This window comes from Apium graveolens, chromosome 8, assembly GCF_009905375.1.
Source record: "Apium graveolens cultivar Ventura chromosome 8, ASM990537v1, whole genome shotgun sequence".
In the NCBI taxonomy this organism is placed as follows: Eukaryota; Viridiplantae; Streptophyta; class Magnoliopsida; order Apiales; family Apiaceae; genus Apium; species Apium graveolens.
Genome location: NC_133654.1, coordinates 30,628,694 through 30,649,124, shown reverse-complemented (window position 1 = coordinate 30,649,124; position 20,431 = coordinate 30,628,694). Strand labels below are relative to the sequence as shown.

General features: G+C 36.2%; 1 protein-coding gene and 1 long non-coding RNA gene across 10 annotated transcripts; one reads left to right on the top strand and one right to left on the bottom strand.

Moving 5' to 3' along the window:
- Positions 1–15,139: 15,139 nt before the first annotated feature.
- Positions 15,140–16,162, bottom strand: LOC141679450 (uncharacterized). The gene is made up of 4 exons (XM_074485951.1): positions 15,926–16,162; positions 15,388–15,784; positions 15,269–15,297; positions 15,140–15,223 (listed from the first exon to the last, which is right to left on the bottom strand). The coding sequence occupies exons 1-4, from the start codon at positions 16,160–16,162 to the stop codon at positions 15,140–15,142; spliced, it is 747 nt and encodes a 248-aa protein (XP_074342052.1).
- Positions 16,163–16,556: 394 nt separating this feature from the next.
- Positions 16,557–20,182, top strand: LOC141678221 (uncharacterized). 9 transcript variants are annotated; one of them, XR_012557651.1, is made up of 7 exons: positions 16,557–17,263; positions 17,354–17,449; positions 17,562–17,737; positions 18,836–19,286; positions 19,527–19,579; positions 19,671–19,834; positions 19,916–20,182. It is a non-coding gene; the product is annotated as an uncharacterized LOC141678221 (long non-coding RNA). The 9 variants fall into 9 exon arrangements; XR_012557653.1 differs by having other exon boundaries at positions 17,544–17,737; XR_012557652.1 differs by having other exon boundaries at positions 16,557–17,438.
- Positions 20,183–20,431: the final 249 nt, after the last annotated feature.

The window sequence follows — 20,431 nt, the reverse complement described above, 5'->3', positions numbered from 1 at the left end:
TCATCCTTTCTCGTCAAATTTCCCACTCTTTGGCAATGATCACACCTTAAAACAAACTGATGAGCATCCTTAAACAAAGTAGGCCAGAAAAAACTTGCTTGCAGAATACGAGCTGCCATTTTCTCACCACCATAGTGTCCACCATAAACTGTGGAGTGGCAATCTCGTAATATCCCCTCCGTCTCACAGAATGGGATACATCTCCTGATGATCTGGTCAGCTCCCTGTCTAAACAAATATGGTTCATCCCATATATACCACTTCACCTCATGCAGAAACTTCTTCTTTTGAGCTGAGGTCAAATTAGGAGGCATTATATTGCTGACAAGATAGTTCACAATATCTTCAAACCATGGCTCTTCCTCCTGAACTGTGAACAACTGCTCATCCGGAAAAGATTCGTTGATCAATGTCTTATCCTATGAAGTAGACTCGGGATTCTTCAATCTAGAGAGATGGTCAACTACTTGATTCTCAGTACCTTTTCGATCCTTGATCTCTAACTCAAATTCCTGTAGTAAAAGCACCCAACGAATGAGTCTCGGCTTCGAATCCTTCTTGGAAACCAAATAGCGTATGGCCGCATGATCAGTGAATACTGTCACTTTTGTCCCAAGCAGATACAATCGAATTTTCTCGAAACCAAAGACTATAGCTAAGAGCTCCTTCTCAGTAGTGGTGTAGTTCATTTGGGCCCCATTTAAGGTCTTGCTAGCATAGTAGACCACATGAAAGAGATTATTCTTGCGCTGCCCAAGAACGGCGCCTACCGCATAATCACTCACATCACACATCATCTCAAAAGGCTCTGTCCAATCCGGTGTTGTAATAACTGGTGCAGTGATTAAACTCTTCTTAAGAGTCTCGAATGCCGTCAAACATTCATCATCAAATTTGAAAGGCACATCTTTCTCAAGCAAGTTGCAAAACGGCTTGGATATCTTCGAAAAGTCCATGATGAAACGCCGATAAAAAACCGCATGACCAAGAAAACTACGGATTCCTTTCACAGAAATAGGTGGTGGAAGATTTTCAATGACTCCCACCTTGGCTTTATCCACCTCAAGACCCTTGCTAGAGACCTTATGCCCAAGAATAATGCCTTCACGCACCATAAAATGACATTTTTCCCAATTGAGCACCAAATTAGTTTCCACACACCTTTTGAGCACAGCACGAAGATTATTCAAACATTCATCATACGAATGTCCAAAGACGGAGAAGTCATCCATGAACACCTCGACATTATTTCCAATCATGTCAGAGAATATAGCCATCATACATCTCTGAAAAGTGGCCGGTGCACCACATAACCCAAACGAAACTCTGCGAATAGCAAACGTGCCAAATGGACAAGTGAAGGTAGTCTTTTCCTGATCCTCTGGTGCAATACAAATCTGATTATACCCTGAGTAGCCATCCAGAAGACAATAATACTCATGACCAGCCAACTTGTCAAGCATCTGATCAATAAATGGAATAGGGAAGTGATCCTTCCTCGTGGCCTTGTTCAACTTTCGGTAGTCCATGCATACTCTCCATCCTGTAACTGTTCGAGTGGGGATGAGCTCGTTCTTCTCATTTGCTACCACAGTGATACCTCCTTTCTTAGGCACACATTGCATGGGGCTCACCCAAGAACTGTCAAAAATAGGATAAATGATGCCTGCATCCAGCCATTTCAGAGTTTCTTTCTTCACCACCTCCTTCATGATAGGGTTAAGTCTGCGCTGTTGCTCAACAGTTGGCTTACTACCCTCCTCTAGCAGAATCTTATGCATGCAATATGAAGGGCTGATCCCTTTGATGTCTGCTATGGTCCATCCAATAGCCGATTTGAATTCTCTTAAAATTCTTAAGAGCATGTCCTCCTTACTACCTGAAAGGTCAGATGCAATAATAACAGGTAAAGTAGATGCATCACCTAAAAAAGCATACCTCAAGTGTTCAGGCTATGGCTTGAGCTCTAAGGTAGGTGCTTCCTCAATTGATGGTTTGAGCTTTCCTTCAGCATTCTTGAGGTCAGAAGTACCAAGAGATTCAAAAGGCATGTCCAGTTTTTGCCTCCAGGGAGAAGTATTAAGATATTGTAATTGCTCGTTGTCATCTTCATCAACACTGTCAAAATCCCCCACTAAGGCCTTTTCTAATGCATCAGACATTAGCATATGATCGAGTTCTGAAGTAACCGCAGAATCAATCACATCCACTTTTAAGCATTCCTCCTCTTCTGTAGGGAATTTCATTGCTTTGAATACATTGAAGGTCACATCCTGATCCTGCACCCGCATAGTAAGTTCACCTTTCTGCACATCTATCAAGGTACGGCCAGTAGCCAAGAAAGGTCTTCCCAAGATTATGGGAATCTTCTTATCTTCCTCGAAATCCAGAATAACAAAGTCTGCAGGAAAGAAGAGCTTATCCACCTTGACTAGCACATCCTCCACTATGCCCCTTGGGTAAGTAATAGAACGATTGGCCAATTGTAGAGACATGTAGGTGGGTTTTGGATCAGGCAAATCCAACTTTTTAAAGATTGACAACGGCATCAAATTGATGCTTGCTCCCAAATCACAAAGGCACTTGTCAAACGATAACTTGCCAATGGTGCAAGGAATGGTGAAGCTACCAGGATCTTTAAGCTTTGGAGGTAACTTTTGCTGCAGCACAGCGTTGCATTCTTCCGTTAGAGCAACGGTGTAATAACCCCAATTTTTGGAATTTTTGAAACCCTTTTGAATAGTGTTTTGCTGATTATGCTGAATAAGAAAACTTTTCATGCCACACTATGTAGGGGTTCTTTTATTGATCTTCTGGGATATTATTAGTACTCTATGTGGTATATAAGTGTATGTAAAGATCGTCAGAATCCAAATCCGAACACTTTGATTTTTCCCGAAAATCCATCAGATATCGAAAGAATTGAGTATAAGGTAACAGGATAAAAAGGATTTAAATTCAAGGATTTTAATAGAGGATCATAAAAGGAATATAATGTATTGAGAAAGGTTAAGGGAACCTAAGTAATAAGATCCCGGGTATGATCCCTCAAACGATAAACGAAAACGAAAGTTAAGCGAACCGTATAACAGATCAGCGATCATTAGCCAAATAATTAAAAGCTAATCAAAGAGATTAGTGGGGATGATGTCATCAAACCAATGAGAAGAGGACAAAGGAGGGAGGGTGACATCACATGGTGACATAAGCATGATCAAGCAAGTGTGTTGTTGGTTGAATTAGAACCACACAAAAATTACCATGGTAAAAAGGTAACAAAACAAATCAAAAGGTCAACCAACCAAGCCAACACTTCATTTTCACCAAAAACACAATTTTTTTCACCATTCTTCATCTTTGCTCACGGCTTTTCTTCTTTTCCAAAGAAAGAGAAATCAAAAACCTAGTTCCAAGCTTTGTTAAATTGCAAGGTATTTATCTAAGACTCCTTATGCATAGTTATGGATATCCTATAAGTTTGAGCTCCTAAATCCTTCACAATCTCTTCCTAAAAATCATGGAAGAAGATGGTGAATAGTGTTTTTCAAGAACTAAAATTTTTGTTCTTGAAGTTTTGTTTAGTTTAAGCTTGGATAAGGACTTTAAGGGTGATTCCAAGCCATTCTCTTGATTCTCCACTCTCCAAGGAAGGTATAACCCCTCCAAACCCTAACTTTATTTGAGTAATTAGGTTTAGTTTTGTTGATTTTAATTCATGGGAGGCTTGCTTGTTGTGAATGTAGAGATTAGTTAGTTTTGTGAAGTTTTGGAGTGGTAATTCTTGGATTGTTGATTAATGAACTTAAGTGTAGTTAAATTCAAGTTTAAGAATAAGAATAAATTGTTAATGTTGAGTTGTTGGGGCTGTTATGATGTATTAAGGATGGAGTTTTGATTGGGTTGTGATTGTGGATTGATTGTGGGTTGAATTGGAGTGTTTTAAATTTGGGTAATCGCGTAAACATATCCATCGTAATGTCCGATTTACTTTAGGCTGTTTTTGTTCTTAACATTAGGACCCGTGAACTCACTGCTAGATTTTGACCATTACCATGATTAGATAGTTCATGTTACGAGCTTCGTTTTGATATGTAGTTCATTTGATTCCGATGTACGGTTTAGGAGAAACGACCGTTTTAAGTAACGGCATTTCGCGACCGAACCATTACCCCTCGCCTTACTTTGAAACCTTGGTTAAGGACCTTAAATTACTAATTGGGGTATGAAACATTTATGTAAAGTGGATTAGGCAGTTGTAAGGTACTCGCGAAAGAATCGCCTTAAAACTCGTAATGGTTAATTTATTAAAAATGGTGGAGCCGAGGGTACTCGAGCGACTTAAGAGAATCATTAAGCGCAAAGTGAGCGTTAGAGTCTAAATTGGTTAAAGTATAGATTTATAAGTGACTTTGGTTTAATTCCAACTTATATGTTGTTTATAGGTTACTAGACTCGTCCCAAGCCATTTATAACCCCCAGTCGCTCATGCAAGTTTTCTATCCGTTATACTGTTGTTGTGATGTATACATTTGTACATGCATTATCTTGTGATAGATGCATAATGGTTATTTAGCAAATTCTTGCGATATATTTAGCATGTGATATGGTATATATGCATGCCTGTTTCGTATTCTTGATACATATATCTATTGATTCAGTTGATAATACCTATGCTAGAGATAAGCGGTAATTTGCATATACCGTTAGTATAGGGGACCCAAAGGTGAAGTTTTTCTAAAACCGGGAGTCGAGGCTCCCGAGTATAATATATATATATATATATATATATATATATTTATATATATATGAATAGTTTTCAAAACTATGAATCGAATAAGGTTTATTCGATAACTTTATTTTATTAATGAATATTACTTTGGTTATTCAGGACTTATGACTCCGATTATTTACTAAATAATATTCTTTATTTTATTAAAGAATAATGTGTCGATAATCAAACTTACTTTTGATTATTCAAATAAAGATATTACTTTCATATAAGTATATCTTTGGTTATTTAATGTTCATTTCAAGTATAAGTTTTACAACTTCTACATCAATTATTTTTATAAAGATTATTTTTTATGAGAATATTATTTAAATAATAATATTCAGATATTTTCTAATATATTGGGACTGATTTATTTTACTAAATCAGTATCACTCCAAACATTATTAAAAATGTTTTCGAGACTTCAAAATGATTTTAAAGGTTAGGGCGGATCCCAAAACTCATCTTTATATTTAAGATCTTCCTTTCAAAGGGTATTTAAATATTCGCTCAAAACCTGAGGGATCCGGCTCTGTGGTATGTTTTATATTCGCAACAAGGTTGCTATTTTGATAAAAGAGTTTTTGATTACTTACCCAATACTCTGGAAGTAAATTTCTTGGAACAAGTTAATCCATTAACAGGCATCGCCTGGGAAATATCAGTGAGTTTTCCTTTCCAACTAGATACGACTTCTTGGTGGAGCCGCATCAACAAGTTCCTACTTGGGAAAAGTGGGGACGAGCTTTACGTTTCAGAGTCATGGATTTCATCTGAACTAGGAGTGGCGTAAATGGTCGAGTGGCGCCAGCCCAGCCTTATTATATTGGCCCAAATGGCCTGGAAGTTCCGCTAAGACGGTCCATTCCTTAGGAGTCCAGTGTTCGGTTGACAAGTAAATCTGACAGGTTCTCCTCTACATGTAGAAAATGGTGGGGTTGTACTACTGTGACTGATCATCGTAAGTGGTCTTCCTGGCGCGACAAACTCCCATAATGAGTTCATCATCCAATTGGATATTTCTGCAACACTACCCAGAGCACTTCGATAGAAAGGCTACGATTGGGCGATTGTTGAGTGTTGGCAGGGTCGAGTTTTCAAAATGATGTTTGCATCAAATGAAGTATCTCGTAACTTCATTTTATTTTGATGATATTTTAAAGATTGATTCTATACAAGTTTTGTCTTGTAGCTTAATCTATGGGATGAACTAATTATAACTTGAACGGTGGTAGTTCAAGTAGTATTCGGAAAAGATATAAGTATATTGGAGTATCTTGTAACTTCATCTTTTAAACTTATATCTAGTAAATGATTATCTTATGCATGACAAAGATTTTCAGAAAAACGTTGAGACAAGGTTAGATATATGAGATCACCTTGCAACGATATTTTTATACAGTTATAAACTGGAACTCTGTGTATATTATGCATCGAAGAGGACTTCCAAGATTTTGAAAAGTATATATACATATATACTGAATATTTTGCGACTTGGTCGCGTTAAGATATCAACTTGGTTCATTTCTTCTTGACCAAGACTTTCATGAGTACTATGAGAATGCTCATATATTGTAAATCATTATACATATTATTTTGGTGAGCTTGTTGCTCACCCTTGCTTTCTTCTTTCATCACACAACACCAGATAGACAAGATGATCAGGACCAAGCTCCCAATTCGCGAGCGGATAGGAAACGTTCCGCAGTTTCCTATAGGCGTTGATATCGCTGTAGCTGAGGTAGGAACTACCAATAGGCTAGGTTTTCAACTTTTGATGTACCAGATTATGTATATTTATGAATTGTAATAATGGCAAAGAAATGTAAATTTATTCAGAAACCCTTTTAAGGTGTAATGGCTTATAATTGTGGAATAAAATGACTTGTGTTATTTTTTGGGTATTCATCTCTGAGACTATAACTTGCAGTGTGTGTGTTTATTGTGGGGTCACAGTACAGAGTAGTTGATTATTTATTAAGATTGGGTGTTATTAAGGGAAATGGAACTCGTGACAACCCGGATCCCCGACCACGGATTTGGGGGTGTTACAAACGGTCTCAAGGTCATCCAGTTTCACCTTCTTTGAAAGAATACTCTTCATAAACTTCGCATAACTAGGCATTTGCTCCAGGTGGATTGAATTGTTTACTCACACCTTGCTGATATGGTGGCTGAATAGCATTCTAATTATTACCCCAACTGAAATTTGGATGATTTCTGTTGTTAGGATGATAAGTAGCTGGCACATGCTGCTGTTGTCGCTGGTAATTGTTCATATACTGAACCGATTCGTTGACAAGAGAACACTGATCCGTAGCATGAGAACCTGCACAAAGATCACAGACCATAGCTATTTGATTGACTCCATAGGTAGCTAGAGAATCGATCTTCATAGACAGCGCTTGGAGCTGCACTGCAATAGCGGTGGCTGCATCGACTTCCAGAATACCTGCTACCTTCCCAGACATCATCCTCTGGGTTGGGTTTTGATGCTCATTTGCATCCATAGTCTCGATAAGATTATAAGCCTCAGTATAGCTTTTTGCCCACAAGGCGCCTCCAACTGCTGCATCGAGCATGGGCCGAGATTGGGCCCCCAAACCATTATAGAAACCAGTGATCACCATCCAATCGGGCATTCCATGATGCAGACACTTTCTCAACATTTCCTTGTAGCGTTCCCAAGCTTCGCACATAGATTCTGTAGGTTGCTGCAAACTGAGTAAGAACACTCCTCATAGCAGCAGTCTTTGTCATTGGATAAAACTTCACCAGAAACTTTTGCGCAAGATCTTGCCAAGTAGTGATGGACCCAGCTGGTTCAGAATGTAACAAGTCCTTAGCTTTATCCCTCAGTGAGAATGGGAAGAGCCTCAACTTGATAGCCTCATCAGTCACGCCATTATACTTGAAAGTACTGCAGATCTCGACAAAATTCCTTATGTGCATGTTGGGGTCTTCAGTCGCAGCACCTCCGAAAGAAACAAAATTCTGCACCATCTAAATAGTGCCTGGCTTGATTTCAAAGGTGTTAGCTTGAATAGCCGGATGAAGAATGATTGACTGAATATCATCAATTTTAGGCCGAGAAAAGTCCATAAGAGCTGGATCGGCCTGAACAATACGATCACCCATGATTACTGGTTCTTTCTGTTCACTTCCTGAATCTGAATCTTCAAAATCTATCTTCTCCGGAATATCAAGAACTTCGTCTGTCTCCTCAACTGTATCTAAAGTCCTCTTGCGAGTACGAGAACGAGTTTGCATAAACGCTCGCTAAAGTACCTGAAACACAACCGAAAATAATAAGTAACACGTCTTAATCACTGAGTCCTAACGACCAATGATGGTAAGTACATAAACTAAACAAATACGCCGAGATCCCCGACAACGGCGCCAAAAACTTGTTAGGGCGAAAACACGCGCTAATATTCACGCAAGTATACACGTTCGCAAGTAATATATAATACTTTCTAGTTCGTTCCCACAGAGACTCAGACTAATTATGTTCAATTAAACTCACTCACTAATGTATGATTACTTCTCAATGTTAAGACAAATAACACTTAGATTTGTTAACTAATTATTAACTACAATTAACTACTAAAATTAACCACTTAATTAACACTTCGAATTAACAATATTAAAATACTCATGAGATCACAACTTCATTACTACTTCCTTCAATAGTGATTGTTATTACCCTTAGCATGCAACAGTGATGATATTAATCGAATAACACGAAACTGATAAAACCCAACTTTCATTGTACTAATACCATTCTACCAAACATCCACAATTAAGATAGAAGTTGAATAGGCATCAATTATGTTGAGTCCCTATATGTCTACAGAAATTGACAACATAATGATGTAAGCACAAGTTATTCCTTTTAATTACACAGGGCGAATAAAACGGTTAGAGTTACTCACTAATCATGCAACATCATACATGAACCTATGCTAGCATGGCAAGTTCTAAATCTCGAGATCCACCGTCGCTTCACAAGAGATTAACACCCTATCTTATATGTTCGCGACGCACATAAGACAAATACACACAACCAATACTAGATATCATACAATCATCACACACTAAGGTATTAAACAACTAACTAAAGAATTCCATAGTAAATCCGCTACGACCCCATGATCATGATTAGCCCATGATAGCACTTATCGTCATCATGGGTTCATATGAAAACATGATTAAATAAACACAAAAGAATAATAAATAAACTAATTATATTAAACCAGAGTACGTCACAAGAGTAAATGGGTTCAAAGCAAAGAAAACTAGCATCCAACGTTACAACGAAATAAAGAATCACAAGAAAATATGCTTCCTCTTCGTTGCGGTGTGCTAAAATGGTCTTTTTCCTTATCTCCTTCGCTCCTCGATTAATACAACGATTCAACACACGTGAAACGTCTCTGAAATCTACTTATATAGAAGTCCCATAAAACTCAGATTACACAGAAGTTGGAAGCCAAACAGAAATAGAAGTCTAAAATAAATAATCTGATTTTTCGTCCCTGCGCGGCCGCTCAGCATAGCTGAGCGGGCGCTCAGCTTCCTGCGCGGCCGCTCAGTATAGCTGAGCGGGCGCTCAGACCCCTATTGGAAAATGTCTGATTTTGCTCCATTTCTTCGTTGTAATCTGCTCTTCTCTTCCCTCTCGCAATGCTAGACACATGCCAAGGCTTATTATTGATGATTACTCCCCTGAAATGCAACTATTACCCTGAAACGCACAAACACTAGAAAAATGCATCAAATACACAAAATACTTGAATTCAAGACACCAATTTAAGCTATTTTAAGACGTTCTAAGTGGTATAAAATGCCACTTATCAATAGTACACATAGCCACGTATGCTCACATACCATATTTAAGTACCAAATAATATCACACGCGCCATATTGCAACACTAGGCTTGGATGATCTCGCTCCACATACTTAAGTCACTTGGTCGCTAAACTAGACAAAATCTCCAAATTTTGGCTTCTTACTCAAAGTTCCTTTACTAAACCATCCAATTCCTATTGACCCTAACTTGGGCCTTTCACTCTACTGACCTTATGCTATCTTGCAACTATGGTGGTCAACCTAGGCCTCACTCATAAGTGCTCAAAAACTATGTGTAAGTGAAGTTGCTTATTATGGTATATTTCAGAATAACCTCTAAGGTTTCTTGGGTACGTTTGGCAGTCTTACACTTCAAATTTTCCTTCAAAACTTCTACACTAGACTCTTTTGATCATAAGGCAACTCCCAAACTTAATGTGGCTCAAGGGCCTAGCTTGGGCCTCCCTAGGCCTAAGTTTAAAGTCCATGACTCCCCTGTTTTTCTGGGCAGAAAAGGGTCCTGATTTGAACTAACTTATGACACATGGTTATAACTTAAATCCTATGAACTATGGCTGGAAAAACTCCTCTGACACTCCCTCTAACTAAGGCCCAACATGGCCTAATAAGGGCCTACCTAAGACATGGTCAAAACTTCCCATTTCTAAGTTGCAACAAAATTGCCCCCTGCTGTACAGATTTGATGGTTTCACTCGTGCACCTAACCAAACATCTTACAAACCTCCAACAAACACCTAAAACCTATTATATACTCCTAGTGCTAGCTTCTGGTGGCTTGGGCCTCAAAGTGCACAACAATGACAAGGTCAAATCTTACTCTAAACCTCAGGGACCAAACTGATTTTCTGCAGAAACTAATACTCTCCTTTCACCAAGGTTCTTACTTAACAAACCCGACCAACAACAACCAAAAACCCAAACCAAACCTTAACTAAGGTGTTCTACTGAACTAACTCCCTTACACTCAAAATAATCTTGGTGGAGATCATCCCTACCTAAGGTGCAACATAGAGAAATAAAAGTTAACACATGACACAAATTACAAGTCATGAAGTTTTTGAAAATGACAAGTTATATCTTCTTTATAAATATATACGAATTAACATCACATATCAACGAGCACAAATCAAGATTAATATCTTAACCCTAGTGACATTAAGGCTTACTAACAAAAATTAATCCAAATGATCAAAAACTTTCGAAAAATATGAGTGGTTTACATGCATGCATGCCTTCGAATATTCAAACCAAAACAATATTGTTTCCAAAATAAATTTTATCATAAAATCAACATACAAGCCTAGCATAAGCTATAACTAAATGATCACTTAGCATGCAAAGGGTTTTATCAAGGTTTTGTTACAAAATTCATGTTATCACCACCAAAAACACATAGGAATGAAACAAGGCAACAAAACAACCTCAAGAACCATTCATTCGGCTCCCTCAAGTTCATGGCCGAATGAAATGGAAGGGAAATGACCATTTAAAATCAAGAGCCTCATTCTCATGACCTGGCATTTCACCATTCCTTGTAGTTCTCTTAAAATACAACCTTAAATCCACGAGAATCAAGATTGTACTTTGAGTTCCAACTAAAACTTTGACATGCAAACTCAAAACTTAAACTTTTCAATCAAAATTCTTTGGATTATATATGATCAAGATATAGGAAGTAACATTTACTTTAATGGGAGATAGAAGCTTGAATGAAAAATGAAAGAAAAGAGGGGGGTGGGACTCGGCCAAAAGAGCCGAGAGGGAGGAGGGCCGAGAGAGGAGGGAGGAGAAAGGAGGGGGTGGAATGGTGGGGTGAAAGTGGAGTGATCATCACATTTGCTTGGTTTTTATGCTTTTGATTTGACCACAAGTGAGTGGATTTAGGAAATGACAAGAGTAACCTTCTAGCTAAAGTTAGGTAGATTTGCATGCAAAGACAAAGTGGTAACTTAGCTAGTAGAATGAAAGTGAGTGGGGTTGGAAATGCCTTCTTTGCCCTTTAGTTGAATGGAAGAGTATTTGCATGCAAGGGTAACCATGTAATTTGATAATTACTAAGAAACTAATTTTCAAAGATTTATTTTTATAAAATAAAATAAAAGTTCAAAAATTATAAAATTTATACCATAAAATAGCTTGGATTTTTAGAAATTTTATGAGATCACTTTTGAAATTTGTGAATGAAATAATTTTTAAAAGAACTTTTCCAAGGTATATAATATTCCTTATAAATAAAAAATAAGGGCAATTAATAAAACTCTTGCTTTGAAAAATTTATATTCTACATAAAGCAATTTATAATGCAGAAATTTCCATTCACACAAACGTACAATCATTAAGTATATTTATAATCGACTCTAATATTATACAAAGTTCATAAATAATATTACACAAAATGCTGGTCGTAACACATTTATTAATCTAATATTTATATCACAGTAAATTAAGACTTAATAAATTATTTAAAAGGATAATCGATAGAATATAAATATTAACAATCCAAATGTCATAAATAGAACATAATAGTGTTGTCTCTAGGGCACTAACACTAACAATATCCCACTTGCACAAGAGCCAATCACCCATGTATCTAATACCCATGGAACTAGTATGACCGTCGTGCTTCTGCTGCGACAAAGCCTTAATCAGTGGGTATGTAACATTATCATTAGTATTTACTTTACATATATGTATATCTCCTCTCCCATTAATCTCTCGAAGAAGGTGATATCTTCTAACTATATGCTTTGCTATGGAATGGGCCATTGGTTCTTTAGCCTGCGCAATGGCTCCATTGTTATCGCAATAGAGATCAACTGGATCTGCGATCGATGGAACCACACCAAGTCCCATTATGAATTTCCGCATCCAAACAACCTCTTTGGCTGCTTCACTAGCAGCAATATACTCATCTTCCATTGTAGAATCAGCTACTATCTCTTGCTTTGAACTCTTCCAGTTTTAGCACCTCCATTACGGCAAAACACAAAACCTGACTGAGATACTGAATCATCTTTGTCTGTCTGGAAGCTAGCATCAATGTAACCTTTTACAACTAGCTTCCCAACTCCTCCATACACTAAAAATGAATCTTTAGTCCTCTTTAAGTACTTAAGAATATTCTTGATAGCTGTCCAGTGACCCTCACCTGGATTTGACTGGTATCTGCTCGTCATGCTCAACGCATACAAAACATCAGGACGAGTACATATCATCGCATACATTATAGATCCAATTTTTGAAGCATATGGAACTTTGATAATATGGCCCTTATCATCTAATGATTTAGGGAAGTTATCTTTTGAGATTACTATCCCATGAGATATTGAGACATATCCTCTTTTTGCCTCTAGCATCCCAAAATGATGCAATACCTTGTCAATGTATATACATTAACTTAGGCCGATTAATCTCCTTGATCTATCTCTATAGATCTTAATCCCTAATATATAGGTAGTATCGCCTAAGTCCTTCATCGAAAAACTATTTCCCAACCAAGTCTTAACAGCCTGTAAAGAAGGTATGGCATTCCCTATTAGTAATATGTCATCTACATATAGTACTAGGAATGCCACATGGCTCCCACTATAGCCTTCTTGTAAACACATGGTTCATCTTCGTTTTGAATAAAGCCAAACTCTTTTCATCAAAATGATGATTCCATCTCCTTGAGGCTTGCTTCAATCCATAAATAAATCGAAGCAACTTATAAACCATCTTAGCAAACTTTGGATCGACAAAACCCTCAGGTTATATCATGTAAACATCCTCTTCAAGGCTCCCATTTAAGAAAGCGGTTTTGACATCCATTTGCCAAATCTCATAGTCGTAGTAAGCAGCTTTTACTAGCAAAATCCTGATGGACTTGACCATAGAAACTGGTGAAAAAGTCTCATCATAGTCTATACCATGTATTTGTTTGAAACCTTTTGCCACTAGTCGTGCCTTATAGGTCTGTACTTTACCATCCTTTTCAGTTTTCTTCTTGAAATCCCACTTGCACCCTATAGGTTTTACCACTTTTGGTGGATCAATTAAAGTCCATACTTTATTTTGATACACATATTTCGTCTTGGATTTCATGGCCTCTAGCCATCTCTCGGAGTCTGGACTGTTCATAGCTTCTTGTTAGGTAAGAGGCTCATCATTTTCTATGAGCATCACATCATCATCTTGAGTCAAGAGAAATCCATAATATCTCTCTGGCTCATGACGAGCCCTACTAGATCTACGAACAACCTGTGTTTCTGGAGCAGGAACATCTTGATTTACATCCTGCTCACTTTCCAACTATGGCTCAATATTATTTTGTACATCTTGATCTTCATCAAGATCTATAGTCCTCCCCTATTTTTCTTGGAAAGTAACTCTCTTTCAAGAAATATAGCGGTCCGAGCAACGAACACTTTATTCTCAATAGGATTATAAAAGTTATACCCTTTTATTTCCTCAGGATGTCCCACAAAAAAACATTTATCTGATTTTGGTCCTAAATTGTCAGAGACCAAGCGTTTCACAAATGCTTCGCATCCCCATACTTTCATAAATGACATGTTATGACGTTTCTCAGTCCATATCTCATATAGAGTCTTTTGAACCGATTTAGTTGGAACTCGGTTTAGTGTATATGTAGTTGTTTCTAGAGCGTAACCCCAGAAACTTATTGGAAGATCTGCTAGACTCATCATCGATCGCGCCATGTCTAACAAGGTATGATTTCTCCTCACAGAAACTCCGTTCCATTGAGGCGTTCTAGGAGGAGTAAGCTGTGATACGATACGACACTCCTTCAAGAAACCTTTAAACTCGAGGCTTAAGTATTCTCCTCCATGATATGATCGTAGAACTTTAATACTTTCTCTGGTTCGCTTTTCCACTTTCGCCTTGTATTCTTTGAACTTTTCAAAAGAATCGGATTTTTTCTTTAAAAGGTACACATATCCATATTTACTGAAATTATCAGTAAATGTAATAAAGTAGTGTAAGCCACATCTCGCCATCGTACGCATTGGACCATACAACACCATGTATAAGTCCTAATCATTCGATGACCCTTTCACCTTGTACAGTAAAAGGAGCTTTAGCCATTTTGCCAATTAGACAATATTTGTATTCTTCATATGATTCGAAATAAAAGTTATCCAAGTATCCATCTTGATGTAACTTGGAAATGCGTTTCTCATTTATGTGACCTAAACGACAATGCCATAGGTATGTTTAATTTGAGTCTATCATCTTAATACGTTTATTATCATTACTATTTACATTGTAGACATGAGTATCAAGATCAAGAAAATATAAACCATTATAGAAACGTGCAACCCCGTAGGTAACATTATTCATAGAAATGGAACAACTATTGTTTTAAATCAAAAATGAAAACCCTTTCTTGTCCTAACAAGAAACCGAAATAATGTCTCTGTAAATCGCAAGCATGTAAAAACAATTATCTAGTTCTAAAATAAGCCCAGTTGGCAACGATAAATGATAAGTCCCTACAGTAAAGCGGCAACCTTTGCTTCATTGCCAACATGTAGGTCGACTTCTCCCTTTTTCAATGTCCTACATCCCCGCAGTTCCTGCACATTTATACAAATGTGAGAACCACATCCAGTATCTAATACCCATGAAGTAGAAGTAGACAAACTAACCTCTATAACATTAATACCTGAATCAGAAGTGGCAGCAGCCTTCTTCTTCTTCAGATCCTCCAAACAAGCATGACAGATTCTCTTCCAATGACCCGGTTTCTTGCAGTAGTGACAAGTATCACCCTTTGCAAAACCACCTCCAGGTTTCAAAGCCTGTTTGGGAGTAGTTTTAGGAGCAACGGCAGATTTGGATTCCATCTTCTTATTGACTTTCCATTTGGCACTCCCTTTATTCACCATCATTATGGGAGCAGGGGACGCCTTCTGAATGTTGGTCTCAGCAGTTTTTAACATAGCCAACAATTTGGTAGGTGTCTTGTCTATCTCATTTATGTTGTAATTCATTACAAACTGAGCATAGTTGATGTTCAAAGATTGTAAGATCATATATATCTGGGCTTCCGGAGCAATCGCAGAACCTAGAGTAGCAAGGTACTCCATATATCCAATCATCTTCAGAACATGCGATCCAACCGGATCACGATCACCCTATTTGCATGTATACAAAGCTTTGCTTGTATCAAACCTCTCTTGACGAGCTTTTCCTTCAAACATACGTTTAAGGTGCTTAATCATGATATAAGCATCCATATGCTCATGTTGTTTCTAAAGCTCAGGACTCTTAGTCACTAGCATCAAACAGGTGACATCCGTGTCATCATCTATATGCTTCTGATAAGCAGCCTGTTGAACACACGTTGCACCTTCAGGAAGAGGTCCAGGGCAAGGAACATCAATAACATGGAGCTTTCGCTCCTGCTTGAGGACTATTCTCAAGTTTCTTTGCCAATCAAGGAAATTTGTTCCTGTCAACTTGTTCTTCTCAAGGATTGATCTTATAAAGAAGTTGTTTGAGTTGTTTACCATTTGATATCTACAATATTAAAATGCATAAAATGAATTAATCTATAGATGATCATTAAATTATGTTCAAATGATTATTCATATATATATATTTATAATATATATCTCCCACTAATTTTACACTATGTCATAAGTGGGCTACTATAATACAAGTGTTACAAACAGCGTTACATTAGGTAAGAAATTTTTGTTCAATGGATTATTAATGAATCAAGAATGTAATATATAATATAATATAATATAAATTAAAAAAAAATTATTATACATAAATTTAAAAGTCACCTTTCTGTGTATTATTTAATATATAATAAATTAATCATTCAAATTAAAAATAAAAAAATGTAAAAATATAAAATACTATACAGTAGTTTACTAGGTGAAAAATGGGCGGGATTTTCCCCCTAAAATGAAAACATATGGACACGCTCACTCTCTCTCTCATCTCGATCCTTTGAAATCACTCTCTCTCAGATTCTCAAATGATGAATTGAAGAACAAAGGGGAGATTTAGTATTTGAATCACCACAACACACATTTATGGATCTAATTTAAAGGCTGCTACTAATTTTTTGATTTCTTTTGCAGGTTTGGATCGCTTCTAATTGGGGCTTTAGTTCTTTTGCTTGGATTAAACTATAAATGTGTATATATTTGTTCTGTATTAAACATATGTATCTATTTGCTCCAGTTAACATATTTTTTTTATGAAATTACTGGAGATTAGGGCTTTAAAATTGGGGGTTAGTGTTTTTTCTCATATTCTATTGGGTGTTAAAGCTTTTGAAATTAAGGTATGTACTCTGTTAAAGTCATTGTGTTTTATTTGATTAAGGTATGTACTCAGGCATTACGCATTTCCTGGATTGTCAATCCTGACGCGGCGTTCAACCTGTTAATCATTCTATTGATTACTTCCATATTTTCGCACTGAATGAATTTTTCGAATTAAGATGTTTGATTGATTAGATGTTAATTGTTGATAATTCAGTAATTTAGTTTAGTTGTGATTATCAGGGAGAAGAAATTTGATGTTGATGATGAGAATCTAGAGTGCAAGTATAAAGACTAGCAGAAGAATCTTCATCCTGATTTAGCTTATTCTAAGTCGAAGTTTTAATCTTCGCAGTTTTTTTAATTTTACATTTTTGCCTTCTATTAGATGTTTATGCTAACATTGTGTGTGTTTTTTTCTAGGAGGAAAGGGACTATGTTGTTGAACAGTCTGCTCGGGTGATTGATGCATATTGCACACTCACTTATTAGGGAGAAGATGACTTCTGTCAGTGAGTTGTATGTAATAGAATTTTACTATTTTTCTTGATTTTTGCTCTTGATATGTTTAGTTGCTTTTGACTCTCCATTGTGTACTATTGATCAAGTGTAGTTCTGAAACTTGCCTCAGGCTACACCCATAGTAGGTCTTGCAGTTGCTGCCACAGCATTTGCTGAAAAGTACAACATTCAGGCATAGAGTGCTTTCAAAGCAAGACCAGCCACAACTAATATGCCCAAATTTTATGAGGCAGGTTTCCAACCTACTATGACAAGAAGAGAAGCAGCTCTTATTCTCGGATTCAGGTACCATAAGTATAATTTAATTGAATTTCTTCATCTAATAAATGGAAAACTACAAAACAATGTTACTACTACTTTTTCATATGTTTTAATAACGAGGTAGTTTGAAGAAATCATAAATTACTACTACTTTTCATGTAGGTAAATTAAATTGTTGCTTAAAATTTTACAAAATTGATTTATTGCTGATAATTATTTTCGGTTACAAGTAAAAAGTTAAATTTTTCATTCCGTACATATTTAAGTAATTTTTTTAAAAACACAAATAAATTCTTAAAAAATAAAATTAAAATTATTAAGTCCAACATGAACATGTGAATAATGATATAACTTTTATTAAATAAAATTAAAAATAAAATAAAATAAGTAGTGTGTTATGTTATACTTGAGACATCGTTTGCGTAAGATTATTTTTTTGATGTTTACCAAAATGATTGATGCTAGGACTAATCATATTTATATCAATAGTAATTATTCAGCTACAATGGTTGCATTTAGTATAACGTTTTAGCTTGGGCTATATGATAAAATACAATGGATTGCTAGCTATATAATGTTCCAGTGAATGTTTTGTTGTTGCAATATCCTCTGCTTATGGTGCTTATGGAACTGGTTAGCTCCACATATGGAAGGGGCTTTTTCTAAGGGAAAAGTAGTATGTCGTTTCATTAGATTTTAAAATCTGTACTTGTTTGCAAACATTAGATACCAATTAAATTAAGTAATCTTCTATGTTGATTATGTAATTTTGCTTTACATATACATAGGTATTGATTAATGCGCAAATGAACTTGTTCTTCTGTAATCTTAAAAAAAATAAGATAGCACACAATCAATTAATCAACTTATAATATATAGTAATATATTATTAGCAGTATGACGACACATTTCAGTGCTATAAACCATAAACTGATCAAATCATACCACAAAATCTCAGTTTTTCATGTCTTGTCATTGAGCTTTTTATCTACAATTAGTTTCAAAGCCTAATTAAAACCCATCCAGACGTTACATAAATAGACATGCATGAAATATTAGGTATATTTGGTGATCTAACTCTTTGTTTGAGCTACTTTAATAACAAAGATATTCCTCATCCAGCCTATAATTACCTCCATGCTCCAGCTGTAAAGTCTATCTTCAGTGCACTCGTAGATAAGTATCTTAAATTTGTAAACATACTAGTACAAATACAGCCAGTATACCAAGAAATGGCAAAGATTGCGCACTTGATGGTAGTGTTCTTAGTGGTGGCTCATATGATGGTGAAGCCAGGGGAGTCCCTGAAATGCAATGACACTACGACAATGGCGTCTCTTTGTAGTCCTTATACAAGAGGTCAACAGTCAGACCCTTCTAGTGAATGTTGCAGTGCTGTTAAAGAGATCCATGAAAGCACCAACACCACAGAAATAAGGAGGCAATTATGCAATTGTACCCAGCAAAATGCTAAGAAGATTTTCGGGGCTTTTCTTACAAGGTTTGATGATCTCCCCTTTAAATGTGGACGTCCTGTTATATACTCTGCTCAGCCCACATTTGACTGCAATAGGTAAGTTTATTACATTGAGTATGAGTTCCTAGTAATTATATTCCTAATTGCAATTATTATTATCATATATTTGTCTTATACCCGTCTACATAATCGCTTGTTATTACATATCATACCTTATTTATTAACTGTGATACGGTATGCTATAACAGACTAACCTCACAACCTACACATATTAGGTACTATAAATGTACGCACACATGATTATTATAAACAGATGATTTTCTTTTATTCATGCAGCGTCAATTGAGTCTACTTCTTCTGCACCGGAAAGTTGTTGGAGCATGTACTAGGTATAATAAAAAACATGTCAGAGACTATTCGGGTGATATTATTGGTTTCAAGATATGATAACTTTTGGTTAATAAATATGTATATTTTCAGCAACCAAATCCTGTAGGTAATAACGGACAAGGCGTTAGGAAGAATGATGTTACAGAGAAAATGATAGAGGGCTTGATCATAATGTCACACTATATTTTAATGCTGAACAAGTATGTGGGAAATAACAAACTAAACCATCTGCTGATTTTTGTCATTCATTGTAGGTAAAGTTTAAAAACCATCAATTTTCATTCTTTCCTTTGCTAGTTTCTGTGCCTTTTTCTCATTCGTATTCCCATGTGCAGATTCAGGTACAAGGTCAAGAATGGCACACTATCACGTGTTTTTAGCATAGTCATTTTCTTAGGTATCCGCCGCAGTTGATAATGAATTTTACTGATCTGTTGATTCAACTATTTTGAATTGCAGTTGTAACTTTACTGATCGATGAAATTATTGTAATTTTAGTTGGTTTTTGTAGTATTTTGGATATTTATTGGAGATTTTATTTTGGTATTGAGATTGTTGTATACACAGAGCATGTATATTAAAATATTTAATATTAACTGTTGTATTTTCCTATTATAGTATAAGTATATTTAGATATAGGGTTGTATTATAAAATCTAATGTGTTACAACAAATTTGTGTTACAATTGATACGATAGAGTGTTACAGTAGGGCATGTGGGCCCCACAAAAAAATGGGCCCCATGTCTCACTTATGCAATCTTGATCAAGCTATTGTATCACTTATTTTGTGTTACATTTGGGCCTTTTAGTGTTATAGTAGTTTCATATTATAATGTTTTCTTCTCTGTCA